We start from the raw sequence: 16,032 nt of genomic DNA on the forward strand, positions 1-16,032 counted from the left end.
TGACTTTATAAAATACATCTATTACTCACTCAATTTTTTTAAAAAAACTTTTATTTATTTAAATATTCGTCAAACAAAAAAATATTCATCAATAAATAAAAAAAATATTTGTTTGGGTGGTGTCAATTTTCATACTACGTATTTAATTTTAGTTGATAAAACACATCCATTCCTATAATTATTTATCTTACTTTTTTAGGGGTAAATAGCAATACTTTACTGAAAATTCCTCTCTTAAAACCGTATGTCCAAGAAAAACACGTTTTAATTTAGAAATCTACATAATGTAAGGGCCTGTTCACTACAGCCTGTTCACTTCAACTTAATTTCAATACAGTTCTGCTCAGCTCCAATCAGTTCAGTTCATAATTTCATTCTCTTATAAAATATTCATTTCATTTCAGCTCAGCTACAATCAGTTAAGTTCAATTCAACTCAGTAAATGTGAACAGACCCTAAGATTAAAAATCTAATACTTTACTGTTAATGGATCATAGGCAATACCAATAATTCATGTTTATCCACACTTATTGTTATTCACTTCTCTAATTATGCATTGCAATATTAATCATTTCATTTGAGGCTTTGAGCAAATCACAATGAAGTAATATCTGTTAATTTTGTAAATAATTTTAATTATTGTGTGAACTGTGAAAGAAGTATCAAGCTAATCAATCCTTTGTGATTGTCAATGATATATTTCCATATGTAAGGATTCTTTTTTTTATTATTTTTTATTTTTTATTTTTTTTTTTAAAAAAAGATCCATATATAAGGATTTTGAATTTTTGATACTGGTATCATATATCTACAATCAGCTTAGGATTTTCTTTTGTTAGTGAGATTTTCAGCCTAATATGTCAAATTATAAGGATTATTATTTAATTATTTAAAGAGGTATATAAGAGTTACAAGTTATAAAATATCTTATTACACGGACACATAGTTACACTATATTGTCTTATTCGACAGGATGAATTTTCTTTTTTAATTATCAGTCACGTAAAAATAATTGAAGTTCAATAATTAAAACTACAAGAATAAGTAGATGAGCTCATTTATCATTAATGAAGAACTCTAATAGTCTAACATAATCTATAATTAATAAGCACCATAAAATTTAAAAAAAAATAAAATAAAAAAGATAAAGAAAAGGAAAAAGAAAATAAAGCTTAAAAGAAAAGAAGCAAAAAATAATTAAAGGGAAAAGACCAAAAAGTTAAACATGTAAATTTCATACTTGGTATGTAAAACATTTTCTTAATGAAAAGGCATATTCCATATTTTCTAGGAAAGATCTCAAAGTGTACGTTTGTAAATTGCCCTATATTTTTCAATTACCACTCACTCTAAAAAGTGGGGGTGCATTATTAGTGACGCACGATAAAGCCAAGAATGTAACAGTTCATTTGATTAGATTTTAATCCTTATATTATAGTCAAATAAAACGTGCCACATGCCAAATTACGCAACATTCATTTTATAAAATAAAAATTGATTCAAAGTTGGCGAAGAGGACAAATCAAAGAGATTTGTGTAGTTGACAGCCTCCAGGCCACGAAGGTCACGAGTTATATAAGTTTGTACCTAGTAACTTGAAACTTGAAAGCAAGGATATCATGGCTCATCCCCGTCCTAATTTGGCGGTTTTTATACTCCGTACTTTCTATAAATAAGGCAAAACATAACTGAATTTAGATAATTTAATTCTCGAGGAAGAAAGACAGTTCGAAATCGCATCGAGTATTAGTTAAATAATGTACTCCGAATGATTTTGTATATTATTCAATATAAATTTGTAAAAATATCCGTTAATTTAAGTTTCTAAAGAGTTTAAAGGTAAGATAAATTAAGAAACAAATTAAAGGTTAAAAAAACATTGTGTTGCGATAGCAATATGATTATTCTTAGCTTTGGAGCATGGTTTATGATTGCACTAGGCTCGCATTAAATTAGTAGGGTGTGCGCATCATGCTTTGCAACATAATCTAGCTATTAAGATTTAAGAAGTTACTTCGTATTATAGTATGGAAAAGGTCAACACATGGTTATAGTGGGGAGAGGTTCGTTTTCTAATGTATGTATTGTAATGATGGATGGAGCTCAAGCTTGGTTTATTATTAATTAAAAAGGGTATTGAATTGAAAATTGTATCGCTACATTCTTATCCTTTTCTCTTAAATAAATAAAGGCCTAGGGCACACTAATTAGCCAAAACCATTCATTTACCATCATTGAGATGAAGGTAGACTTAAATTTTATTTCGAAATGTAACGAAAAAAGTACTTCGTAATGGAAATGAATGGATCAAGAGCTAGTAAGATTACATTAAACTTACACGATAATAAAAAATTAATTTAAGAGGATGGTAGATATTTATGAGTGGTGTTTGATACAAAGTAATAATTAAAGTACAACATTTCTCTAAATAACCCAAATATATCACAAGGGTTAAGACATGACGCCTGATTTCAAACTTATACAGTATAAAAAATAATGCGTATTTACTTGAATATAGTCATGGTCTTCAATTATTCATCCATTTCCTTTTTTTGACTTAATTCTCCAATGTATTTTGTCAAGGAAAATGACCAAAAATATGAATATTCTACATATGTGAAATGTACTATACCGTATATATATTGGTTCTGTGTGGAGAAACCAAATACTCCGTAGTTTCTACTACTCCGTATTAAAATACAATTATTAGTCAATGCATTAAAAGTGACGTACTTCTAAAGTAACCCATCTTTGTGGACTATGAGTATAAATTATTTTATCTTCTACTTTACTACGTGGTACTTTATTAGTACTCTATATTTACATTATTTTCAAAGAGGATTATTATTAATTGTGACAGTGATAATTTTGTGAATTAAACATTGGAAAGTATGATATAGACTTTATGGTGAATTAGCTAGTCAAATGAAAGCTGCTTATAATTCTTCTGTCATATGAGCATCTTTATGATGAAAGCATTTTGTGATTAGACATCTTATTGTATAGTAACAAACCATGAAGTTTCACAAGTAAACGTTTATTAGAATAAATCTTGACCTTAAATGTAAACATATAGAGAAATTAAGTTAAGGGGAATTTACTCAATCAATCACGAAAACTTCCCTGAAAATTTCATCATCTTTTAGATTTATGAGTTTAATCTACTACTATATCCGTATTATATTTAAAATTAACACTTTGATAGAAATTTGGCATGCTATATGTACATAATTTCCATCCAAATTTTGTGATTAATAGATCCAAATCAAATTATCAATAATAACTAACGATGAAAAACACATAAAGCATGATATTATAGACTATTTATAATTCAACAACTAACAATCTAGCTCCACGTAAATTAAATCCTTGGAAGTGCAAATACTCCGTAAAATTCTTTTAGAGATAAAGAGAGTGCGATTACAAATTACTATTTAAGATTAACAATCATGTAATTAGGGAAAGCCGCAAATAATAACATTAGACATCAAAGAAAAGTCATCATTGATTGATTTGGGTTGAAATTTATTAGAAAAACAATAAAATAAAATAATAATCGGCTAATAAGCATTGAGAAAATAAGCCATCATCATGGATTAATTTTCTTCTCTTTCATTTTTATCCTCAACATGCATTTGAAGAAAATCACAAATCTCAAAAAATCCTAAATCAAGCTCTGTATCTAGCTCTGGATAAGGCCCAAGTATTATATTGATCGAATGGATGGAAAACTATATAATAATAATAATAATAATAATAATAATAATAATAATAATAATAATAATAATAATAATAATAATAATAATAATAATAATAATAATAATAATAATAATAATAATAATAATAATAATAAGTAAAAGTATGTTGTAATTAATTGGAAGAATAATAATAAATTAATAATAACAACAATAATAATAATATCACATTATCGTTTTAAAAAAAATAAAATAAAATAATATCACATTATCACATCTAACACCAAAAAAAAAAAAAGAACTATTTGAACAAATGTTTGTTTGTTTGTTTCATGTGTGTAGGGATTGTAAATTCGAAGAACTACAGGTCAGTTGGTGTAGGGTTGTAGAGAAAATTCGTCTTGTAGATTTGCCAATCATGATAATCAATTAAGTATTACTCGTATCACTTAGCTTATGTGACTAACTGATTATGTATTAGTCGAGCTCTATCAAGAACGACACAAAGATATCTAAATTCAAAAAATTATTTAGGAGCAGTTCAAAAATAATGTCACGAGTTTAGAGAATTGAGAATTTAGATCTCTTAAAGAATGATGGAAAACTAATAACACGGAGTACTATTAATGAAATCAGCTGCTCCCTATTTGATTTAAAAAAATTATAAAGTATACGGAGTAATAATAATCGAGTACTGACATATAGGCCGAACCTCAAAAATTTTCTCAAAAAGTGTGGATATTAGCCTTCAAATTTAGGAATTTTTTTAGTTTTTTACACACGGGAAAAAAAAAATTGCCGAAATATTTACCATGCTCCCTAATACCCTCCGGGTGTCTAATTGGCTGGGTGGAACCATCCAATTCGCCTTTAAACGACCAATTTACCAGATTACAACTTGCACCGATTTCATTAACTCAAGCCTACCACGAACATTTATGACAACATATAATGCTCATATTATATGGTTCCAAACGACATTATATGACCCCGAGATGTATCCCCTAAAATCTCAATGCTTTTCGACACCGTGCCCCGAAACAATCGAAATTTCTCAAAAAGCGTGGATATTAGCCTTCAATTTTGGAATTTTTTGACCTTTTTCGCCCGGATATTAAAATTGCCGAAATGTTTACCATGGTCCCTAATACCCTCCGGGAGTCCAATTGGGTGAGTGGAACCATCCAATTTGTTTTTAAACGACCAATTTACCGATTCAAAACTTGCACAAATTTCATTAACTCAAGCCTACCACGAACATTTATGACAACAAATAATGATAATATATAGTTCCAAATGGCATTAAATGACCCCGAGATATATCCTCTAGAATTTCAAGACTTTCCGACATCGGGCCCCGAAACCTCCAAATTTTCTCAAAAAGTGTGGATATTAGTCTTCAATTTTGGAATTTTTTGACTTTTTTTTTGCCCGAAAATAAAAATTGCCGAAATGTTTACCATGGTCCCTAATAACCTCTAGGAGTCCAATTGGGTGGGTGGAACCATCCAATTTGCCTTTAAACGACCAATTTACCGGGTCACAACTTACACCGATTTCATTAACTCAAGCCTACCACGAACATTTATGACAACAAATAATGATCATATATAGTTCCAAACGGCATAAATTGACCCCAAGATATATCCTCTAGAATTTCAAGACTTTTCAATATCGGGCCCCGAAACCTCCAAAATTTCTCAAAAAGTGAGGATATTTGTCTAAATTTAGGAATTTTTTGCCTTTTTTTTTTTTGCCCGAAAATAAAAATTGTCGAAATATTTACCATGGTCCGTAATACCCTTTGAGAGTCCAATCGGGTGGGTGGAACCATCCAATTTGCCTTTTAACGACCAATTTATCGATTCACAACTTGCATCGATTTCATTAACTTAATCCTACCAAGAACATTTATGGCAACATATAATGATCATATATGGTTCCAAACAACATTATATGACCCCGAGATGTATCCCATTAAAATCCCAAGCCTTTTCGACCCCGGGCCCTGATACCTCCAAAATTTCTAAAAAAGCGTGGATATTAGCTTTCAATTTTGGAATTTTTTGACTTTTTTTCGCCCGGGAAAAAAATTGCCGAAATGTTTACCGTGGTCCCCAATATCTTTCGGGAGTCCAATAAGGTGGGTAGAACCATCAAATTTGCCTTTAAACGACCAATTTACCGATTTACAACTTTCACCGATTTCTTTAACTCAAGCCTACTACGAACATTTGTGACAACATATAATGATCATTTATGGTTCCAAATGGCATTACATGACCCTGAGATGTATCATTTAAAATCTTATTTCTTTTCGACACCGGGTCCCGAAACCTTATGAATTTCTCAAAAAGCATGGATAATTAGCCTTCAAATTTGGAGATTTTTTTTTCGTACGGAAATAAAATTGCCGAAATGTTTACCATGAACCATAATACCCCACAAGAGTCCAATTAGGTGGGTGGAATCATCCAATTTGCTATTAAACGACCAATTTACCGATTTACAACTTTGCACCGATTTCATTAACTCAAGCCTACCATGAACATTTATGACATCAAATAATTATCGTATATGGTTCCAAACGACATTATAAGACCCCGAGATGTCTACCATGGAATTTCAAGACTTTTAAAAAACCGGGTCTCGAAGAGTCCAAAATTTCTCAAAAAACGTGAATACTATCCTTCAATTTTTGATTTTTTTTTGACTTTTTTCGACTGTAAATAATAATTGCCGAAATATTTACCATGATCCCTAATGCCCTCAGGGAGTCCAATTGGGTGGGTGGAACCATCCAATTTGCCTTTAAACGGCCAATTTACCGATTTACAAGTCTCACTGATTTCATTAATTCAAGCCTAACACGAACCTTTATGACAACATATAATGATCATATATGGTTCCATAAGACATTATATGACCCCTAGATGTATTTCCTAGAATTTCAAGACTTTTTGACACCAAGCCCCGAAATCTTCAAATTTCACAAAATGCGTGGATATTAGTCTTCAATTTTGGATTTTTTTTTACTTTTTTCGCTCGAAAATAAAAATTGCCAAAATGTTTACCATGGTCCCTAATATCCTCCGGGAGTCCAATTGGGTGGGTGGAACCATCCAATTTGCCTTTAAACGACCAATTTACTGGTTTACTACTTGTTCGATTTCATTAACTCAAGCCTACCACGAACATTTATGATAACATATAATGATCATATATGGTTCCAAACAGGATTATTTGACCCCTAGATGTATCCCCTAAAATCTAAAGACTTTTCGACACTGGACCCCGAAACCTCCAAAATTTCTCAAAAGCGTGGATATTAGCCTTTAGTTTTGGATTTTTTTGACTTTTTTTCACCCGTAAATAAAAATTGCCTAAATGTTTACCATGTTCCCTAATACCCTTCGGGGCTCTAATTGGTGTGGTGGAACCATCAAATTGTCCTTTAAACAACCAATTTACCGGTTTACAACTTGCACCGATTTCATTAATTCAAGTTTACCACGAACATTTATAACTACATATAATGATCATATATGGTTTCAAATGAAATTATATGACTACGAGATATATCCCCTAAAATCTCAAGGCTTTTCGACATCGGGTCTCAAAATCTCCAAAACTTCTCAAAGAGTGTGGATACTAGCCTTTAATTTTGGAATTTTTTGACTTTTTTCGCCCGAAAATAAAAATTTTCGAAATGTTTACCATGGTTACTAATATCCTCCAGGAGTCCAATTGGATAGGTAGAACCATACAATTTGCCTTTAAACGGACAATTTACCGGTTTACAACTTGTACAGATTTCGTTAACTCAAGCCTACCACGAACATCTTTGACAACATATAATGATCATATATGGTTCCAAAAGGCATTTTTTGACTCCCAAATGTATTCCCTAAAATCTCAAGATTTTGTGACACCGGGCCCCGAAACCTCCAAAATTTCTCAAAAGGCGTGGACATTAGCCTTCAATTTTGGAAATTTTAACTTTTTTCCGCACGGAATAAAAATTGCCGAAATGTTTATCATGGTCCCTAATACCTTACAAGAGTCCAATTGGGTGGGTGGAAGCATCCAATTTGCCTTTAAACGGCCAATTTATATGTTTACAACTTGCACCGATTTCATTAACTCAAGCATACCATGAACATTTATGACAACATATAATGATCATTTATGGTTAAAAACATTATTATATGACCCCGAGATGTATCCCCTAAAATCTCAAAACTTTTCGACACCGGGCCCCGAAACCTCAAAAATTTCTCGAAAAGCGTGAATATTAGCCTTCAATTTTGGAATTTTTTGACTTTTTTTGCTCGAAAATAAAAATTGACAAAATGTTTACCATAGTCCCTAATACCCTCCGATAGTCCAATTGGATGGGTGTAACCATTCAATTTGCCTTTAAACTACCAATTTACTGGTTTACAACTTACACCGATTTCATTAACTCAAGCCTACCACGAACATCTATGACAACATATAATGATCATATATGGTTCCAAACATCATTTTATGACCCCCCAGATGTATTCCCTAAAATCTCAAGATTTTGCGACACCGGGTCCCGAAACCTCCAAAATTTCTCAAAAAGCGTGGACATTAGCCTTCAATTTTGGAATTTTTTGACTTTTTTTTCGCCCGGAATAAAAATTGATGAAATATTTATCATGTTCCTTAATACCCTCCGAGAGTCCAATTGGGTGGGTGGAACCATCCAATTTGCCTTTAAACGACCAATTTACCGGTTTACAACTTGCACCGATTTACCGGTTTACAACTTGCACCGTATACTGGTTTACAACAGCCAATTTAATTAACTTGCACCGAACCTGACTTGAACCGAAATTGACCCTAACCCGTTTTAACCCGTCAAAACCCGAATTTAACTCGACTAGTTACTAATCTGACCTAAATTCAACCCGACCCGTTCCTAACCCAACCCGAATTTAACCTAACCTGTTACAAACCCGACCCGAAATCAACCCAACTTGTTATTGACCTGACCCAAATTAAACCCGACTTGTTATTGACCCGACCCGAATTTTACCAGACCTATTACTTACCTGACACAAAAATTCAACCCGATCTGTTACTAATTCGACTCGAAATTAATACGACTTGTTATTGACCCGACCTAAATTCAACCCAAATTATTCCTGACTCGATTTCAAATAACTTTAAACGCAATTATACCACATTATTATTGTTGATCAAAGCATTTTGTCTAGGGAAACCAAGTCGGTCCAGGCCAGCAAAAAGGAGATAATTATCTTCCCAAATTATAGACTATAGTTTCCTACTATATTGCCATATATATTATAGTCAAAGGAAATAATTAGCTTGATAAAAATGATAATTATCTATTTATAGTTAGTTGAACCCGAATATGACCTGATTTGGAAATGACCCGACCTAATTGTAACCTGCAAATTATTGACTTGAACATAACCCGACTTGAATCCGAGAATGACCCGACTTGGAAATGGCCCAACCTGATTATAACCAGCAAATTATTGCCTTGAACCAAACCCAACTTGAACCCGAGAATGACCCGACTTGAAAATGAACCGACCTGATTATAACCCTCAAATTTTTTACTTAAACCGAACCCGAATCAAACCCGAACTGACCCGACCTGATTCTAACCCGCAAATTATTGACTTGAACCGAACCCGAGAATTACCCTAACCCGTTTTAACCCGAATCAAACCCGATCTATTGTTCACCCAACCCGAATGTAACCCGACTTGTTATTAACCCGACCTAAGCCCGACCCAAACTTGATAAGAAGTATGACCCAACATGACCCGACTCAAGCATGACCCAGCCCACACCCGACCCAAACTTGATAAGAAGTATGACCCAACATGACCTGACTCAAGCATGACCCAGCCCACACGCGACCCGCATAGGTTATGGAATTCATTCGAATTGACCCGACTCGAGTTGACCCGACCCACTCTTACCCGACCAAAACCCGACTCGTTTACCCGAATTAGCAGCTCTACATATAACCTGTAAAACCAATGGCCAAAAGTTAAAGGAATCACAAACCTGCCTTTCTTCATCTGAAACGGAAATTAACTGTTTCAAATTCAATAATTGTAAATAAAATAACAATTATATAGATGATTAATGAATCGATCAACAATACAGATCTTACCTTTGCCTAAACTTGGAGAATTCCAATTCACGAAGTTTTATTTGGTGAGAATAGATTAATAACACCCAAAATTCCAGTTTATATTAGATAATGTTTTTTAAAAATATTAAATATTCTTAATACGATCGTTTTTTTTTATCTGTTACACTACTTATTGTTATAATTATACTAGTTCAAAGTATGTATAACAATAACACTTAGAAAAGAACGAGCTTTTCGTAATGTTTAGTTTGGCAACTAAAGTGGAAGTGTTCAAAAAAAAAGTGGAAAGTCTTATAAGGTGAAAATGTGAAATGTTTATAGGCTAATTGTGTTTATGATTATTTAATTAATATATGATCTGACCGGAAGAATAATGTTTATTGTTTGCTTTTATTCGTGTGCGAAGAGTTTATAGTTTGTTGAAGAAAACCTTTTGTTTGATTCTGTAATTGTTAATTTATATTTCATTTGTAAATATTATATGACTTTCTATTAATCAATTAATTTAGTAGCTGGAGAGGAAAGTAAATGAAAATTTATTAGAAACCATTTTAGTGTTGTTGGAACTTTGCATTTGATCATTAAGTTTATACATAAAGCTCCAATCCTCTCAACAAAACGTACACCTTCAAAACAAGGGACCTTCTAAAGGACTACCTTTTATTTTGTCATCCATCCTAATTATTTAAAAAAAACAACCTAAAACTCCTTCACATTACATGATATATAATGTGACCATTATGCCATGCATACTACATTGTTGTTTTTTCCAACTTAAGCAGCCAAATCCCTCCTTTGGCGCCCTTGGTTCTCGGGGCGGAAGAGGGTGGTTTCGGACCGGCTAAACTTGAGGCGGTACGCCTGTTCACGGGAGATCTGGTAGATGTTTGAGATCACTTCTAAGGGCATGGCACGGATGGCGGATGTTCGGCCTGCTAGGGTTTGGAACAAAGCGTTCTCACATGTCTTGAAGGCGATCCACTCGAACCCTTCCTCACCGGCTTGCTTCACCACTGCAAAGTTCTGTGGGACTACCACTAGTTGTCCTTGTCTTAGCTCGTCGTCGAACACCGAGTTTCCTTGTGCGTTCACGATTTGGATACGTCCTCTTCCTCGTACACCGTAGATTATGCTGTGGGCGTTTAGGTTGTAGTGTGGTGCCATGATCGCGTTCTGCATCATAAAAATAAATTTAGTAAGAAACCCTGCATAATCTAAATACTATTTTAGGATGTCTGGAAATAATTTATTTAATGCTTATATATAGCCCTGATTAATTACCCTGTAAAGGACACCCTTCTCAGCACTCAAGCGGAGGTTGCTGAGGATGGGGAGGTTGAAGCTGTTAAGGGTAGTAAGTCTACCAGCTTCCGGGGAGTAAACATCGGCCTTAGAGGGTTCGTCGATGTTCTCACTAAGACGAGCCGAGCATATGGTCTCTTCCAAGCCGTTAGACCTTGGGCTACGATGGCGGCGTTGTTCCCTCTCATCATCATATGACCTGCTGCTTGGGGGCTTGATCACATGAAGACCCTCTTGCACTAAGACTATGTTGCCTCTCTCGTCTTGCTCGGCTTGGAGCTTCTCGGCTATGTCCTCACTAACTCCGAAGGATTGAGCTATAGTCTTGGTGCCTAGCCCACTGAATACGTTGCCGCCGCTGCCGCGTTCACCCCTCTGGGATTCTCCACCTCTGTGCTGGTGGCGACCGTGCTCTTGTTGGGGTTTACCAGCTAGGTAGAATCTCTGTATATATAATACAATGATTAAATTAAATGCAATACAAGTACGTGGTGTTATTATTAATATACGCATTATTTTAAAAAAAAAAACGTTACACTTGGACACGTAAATATATATTGTGCTACGTACACTTTACTTTGACTTAGTTAAAAAAATATTGTGTATATATAGATTGGAAATAATGTAGCAATTAAAAAAGACGAGAAAATGAAAGGTAATAATAACCTTGGGGTAATCCTTGTCAAGTTGGTTAGCATGGTTAGAGGTGTCAATGAGGATAACAGCAACAAGAGGCTCATTTCCGGTGTTGTAAGCCCAGTGAGCAACTCCGGCCGGCATTGCGAAAATGTGGCCTTGACGGAGGTGCCTAATCTTCTGGTGTTGGTCTTGGAAGCGACCGCCCCTCATTCCTCGCTCCATACCCTCTCTCCATGATTCTTGTGACATTGATTCAAAAGTCTCGGGGCATCCCGGGATCATCAGCCCACTTATTCCGTTCCCTACAAAAATTAATTACTTTTCAATAATCTATGACTTAACATAACATACAAATATGTTTTAGCTAAAAGACTCTGTAGACCAAAACCTCTCACAGTTAGTCAATGCGTAATTATCTTGTAAATTATAAATTACTTCATATTGTTATAATAATAATAATAAATTTTGTTACCTTGCTCAATGTAAATGAGCTCAGGGCCACTAGTGAAAGAAGGCAAAAGAAGACCATTAGGCTCAATGGTACGTCTAATAACAGACACACCGGAGCATTGGAACTGCTGGTCCTGGGTATCCCACACCTCAGTCAACCCACCCTCAGCCTGAATCCGATTCGTCGGTTCGAGGGCGGTAAGCCGGTCAATTTGGCACTCATTGCCTTGCATCTCTCGCATCCTTCCTTGGCCCATGCACCCATTCAACAACACTAGTGCTATTGAACAACTAAGAAGAAACAATGTAGTAGTAGACTTAGCCATTCTTTACTCTTTTTTTTTGCTTGTTTTTTTTTGGAGGGAGGATATTGAATTTGTGGCGAATGGAGAATGTATGTGTTGAAGAGGTGAATTTATAGGAAAAATGAGAAAGATGAAAGAGTGACACATAATTTTTATAATTTGGCCATTTTTCAAAATGCATGGCAATGAGGGCTTACCTTTGTTACACCTAAATTCTGATAATTTTAGCAAGTGGCTGATATATGCATGCCCACAATACTATTATTGTATTTGTATATGGACATGTAACGGGAGGATTGAGACGTAAATTTTAAAAGGTTTGTTTTTTTGTTGCTTTGCTTATATTGTTTGCTAGTAGTAGCTACTCAAATATTGTTCATGATCAACACCTGTTTTTCATTTTGGTTTTTTTTTTTTTCCAATTTGTTTAGATTTATGCAACTGCAATATACATTCATTTGATTTTTATTGAATTTAATTGATTTTAACTTGGAGGAAACCTATTACTTTGTATTATTGATCATAATTTGTTTTTGGTCATGACATTAGTGTTTAACATTGATTTAATTCAGGTATTGATAAATTTTACGGACTTAAAACTTATTTTTATTGATTAATAGAATTAGAACCGATTAAATCAAAAGAAAAATTTACCTTTACATATTTTCATTGATTATGGGTTGAATGAGGGAACATGCCCTTAAGTATTATAGTCTTATAGATGACACTAGAACAAATGGACACCTCCTTCATATGTAATATCCAAGACACAAAGTTAATTTGCATTTGAAGTTGATGTCTATAGATGAATGAACCAAATATAGTTCAAAATTCTAAGTTCTTATATCTACCAATAACTTGGGTCATCTACAAACTAGTCTTCTCACGCGACGGTCTACAGATCTACAGTTCATTATACATATCTTTAATTACATGTTAATAAATCATCAAAATTTTATATATTAAAAAATACACTCCGTATTATACTGGCCTAGCCACGTACGTGTGGCTTGATCGATCAATTAAATGTTAGTTTTATTTGTACAAGTACACAGGCAAAGTGGCTTTGCTTTTAAGTCGGATGAAAACCTTTTTCTTGACGTAAGTAGCATTTTTAATGAAAATCATGATCTTCCCTGGTTCATTTATGTAAAATGAATTTCTTACACAACTTTCAACTTTCTCCTCTGTGTGTAACAAGATCTTGTATGAACCTTCATCGTCGGGGATGAATTCGTCCTTGTAACTCACATCCCATCCTACAACTATAACGTCCCATACTACCGTTACATTTATCTATAAAATAGGTAAAGGACAACACCATCATGTAATTAATCAATGGTTAATAAAAAATAACACAGATAATAGAGCACAATAATATATTCTATACCTAATACTCCGTATAATAAAAACACAAACCCTAAGTAAGATTGCCATTACTACTAATCTCTCTCATTAGTATTAAATATGAAATCGAGGGAGTACTATAAATCGAAAATTTGTACCTCAGAGATCGGAAGTTTGAACACCGATACTGCACCACCACGGATACAAAACGCTAGGACAGGGTCATCAGATGTGAATTCATCATCATTTTCTCGTCTAAACCCACCATATTGGAGTGGAATGTTTTGAGGGGGTATATACCTGTTCATACATTAATACGCATAATTACACATTAATTTCTACTTCGTATGTTTCTAAATATTGAAGTTGTGCCTATTATAAATTTATATTAGCAAAGAGAGTATTTTAATTAAATGATTTTATTTTTTTTATGGATGAATGTTTAGACTTAACGGACAATATCTTTGAAAAGGTAATAAGGAATCCGCGCCTTCAAAAAGCCCTTATTACGAAGAAATGAGATTAATTAACTTTTATCATTATACCAAGCTTAATTAGCTTGGTATTATACGGAATATTTCGTAAATAATGAGGATTGATGTATTATAGCCTTACTTCAACAATGTTTCAGTGACTTTGTGAGGCCTTGCAAATATGAACTTTTCTCTGGTTCCAGGAGTACAATATTGTGTAACTACACCATGGTACAAATAGTACCAGAAGGGAGCATTTAATATAATCTGCAAGGGCAAACAGAATAATAAGATTATAAAGACTATTCTAAAATGAATACAAGAATATATAAGTATAACTAACATAAATCATGTATTAAAAATAAGGATTTCCTTATTTACATATTGCATTTTTTAATAGTAATTGTTAACGCAAATTTGGACCATGCATACTCATGAATGTAAGAGAATTTTGAGTGCACCAACAAAGTCGAAACATATTTAATTTCACAAGGTCTCCACAACTTTATTTACGTATTGCACTTTTTAAATAGTAGTTTTTTTATATTGTTTCAATTTTATCATGATAATATATACGTATACAAGTCTACTTACGTGCTTATAAATGAGCTCGGGATAATAACGTTGAAAGAGAGAGACGACATCTTTGCTCATAGGGCCAAGCTCCTTCATACGAGTCCCAGGACCTGGAACATTTTTCATGTCACTAATCAAAAGAAAAGAGTCCACCCCACCAGGCTCAAAACTCAACTTTTTAATGGTTTGCTCCATAAATTGAACTCTCCATCTAAGAAAGTCCCTCCTATTTTGTTCTGTCCCAAATGTTTTGGTATACAATTCCTTATCCTTAAAAGCCCCATAAAAATTAAAACACAAAGGATGCCCTTCATTATCAACACTATCTATAAACACCATTTTGTTAAGCTCCTTTTTATCCCCTAAATTTTCATTAGTAATATCATCAATACTTTGTTCTGCCCTCCAAATTAAGGTTTGTTTAAGGTTTTCAAATGCCTCGTTAACCCTATAATTTTGAGCTTTAAGAAATTTTAACAAAACTATATCTGTCCCTTCATGACCCTTGCTTGGCAATAAGGGCACACCCCAAAGGGTAATGTCCCTTAAGTCTTGTGATATCCCATTTCTTTCATCTTCAAGGAAGCAATTCCCAATTAGGGCATCCTCTAATTTCGACTTCAATTCGATTAATGCTTTATTCGTCTTCACTCTTCTCCACCTCCGCCTGAATAGTTTCCTCCTCCTACTTGGTACCTTTCCCTTTGTTAAGGAATCATAATTGAAGTTATTAGCATGGCTTATCTCTTTTCCTTCAATAATGAAGTCCTCGTGATCGGATTCTTCTTCACTAAGGCTTGACCCCTCATCACTTGCCTCAGCAAAGGACTCATCATCATCGTCATCATCAAACAATCCTCCCACCTTGGATGGTTGTGTAGCTTCCCCAACAGCACCGGTGACAGGAAATTCCGTTGGCCCGGTTGCTATGCCTCTGAGGTCATGAGATGTTATGGTGATCATTGATATTAATGATTTCTTTAAGCTGTTTTGATGATCACTTAATTCTAGTTCGTTAATCAGAAGCTATAATCCATTATTAATTTAACCAATTTAACGAATCATTTTAAGGATTTTTGGGG

At 33.9% G+C, this 16,032-nt stretch overlaps 2 protein-coding genes across 2 annotated transcripts; both read right to left on the bottom strand.

The window, feature by feature from the left end:
- Positions 1-10,461: 10,461 nt before the first annotated feature.
- On the bottom strand, positions 10,462-12,724 carry LOC145591443 (11S globulin seed storage protein Ana o 2.0101-like). Its single transcript, XM_081647898.1, has 4 exons — positions 12,272-12,724; positions 11,827-12,101; positions 11,140-11,604; positions 10,462-11,031 (listed from the first exon to the last, which is right to left on the bottom strand). The coding sequence occupies exons 1-4, from the start codon at positions 12,573-12,575 to the stop codon at positions 10,633-10,635; spliced, it is 1,443 nt and encodes a 480-aa protein (XP_081504024.1). The 5' UTR covers positions 12,576-12,724; the 3' UTR covers positions 10,462-10,632.
- A 777-nt stretch (positions 12,725-13,501) lies between these two features.
- Positions 13,502-15,913, bottom strand: LOC145591451 (patellin-6-like). The gene is made up of 4 exons (XM_081647910.1): positions 14,969-15,913; positions 14,517-14,641; positions 14,060-14,201; positions 13,502-13,850 (listed from the first exon to the last, which is right to left on the bottom strand). The coding sequence occupies exons 1-4, from the start codon at positions 15,911-15,913 to the stop codon at positions 13,590-13,592; spliced, it is 1,473 nt and encodes a 490-aa protein (XP_081504036.1). The 3' UTR covers positions 13,502-13,589.
- Positions 15,914-16,032: the final 119 nt, after the last annotated feature.

The sequence above is a fragment of the Chenopodium album genome, chromosome 2 (genome assembly GCF_948465745.1).
Source record: "Chenopodium album chromosome 2, dcCheAlbu1.1, whole genome shotgun sequence".
NCBI lineage: Eukaryota > Viridiplantae > Streptophyta > Magnoliopsida > Caryophyllales > Amaranthaceae > Chenopodium > Chenopodium album.

Bases quoted from the DNA above. Each gene is read 5' to 3' on its own strand.
- LOC145591443 (XM_081647898.1), bottom strand. From the start codon at position 12,575: ATGGCTAAGTCTACTACTACATTGTTTCTTCTTAGTTGTTCAATAGCA. The intron at 12,102-12,271 runs GTAACAAAATTT...TAATTTTTGTAG, and splicing joins GCTCATTTACATTGAGCAAG to GGAACGGAATAAGTGGGCTG. The intron at 11,605-11,826 runs GTTATTATTACC...TTATATATACAG, and splicing joins TTGACAAGGATTACCCCAAG to AGATTCTACCTAGCTGGTAA.
- LOC145591451 (XM_081647910.1), bottom strand. From the start codon at position 15,913: ATGATCACCATAACATCTCATGACCTCAGAGGCATAGCAACCGGGCCA. The intron at 14,202-14,516 runs GTAAGGCTATAA...ATGTATGAACAG, and splicing joins GTCACTGAAACATTGTTGAA to GTATATACCCCCTCAAAACA. The intron at 13,851-14,059 runs GTACAAATTTTC...CCTATTTTATAG, and splicing joins TCAAACTTCCGATCTCTGAG to ATAAATGTAACGGTAGTATG.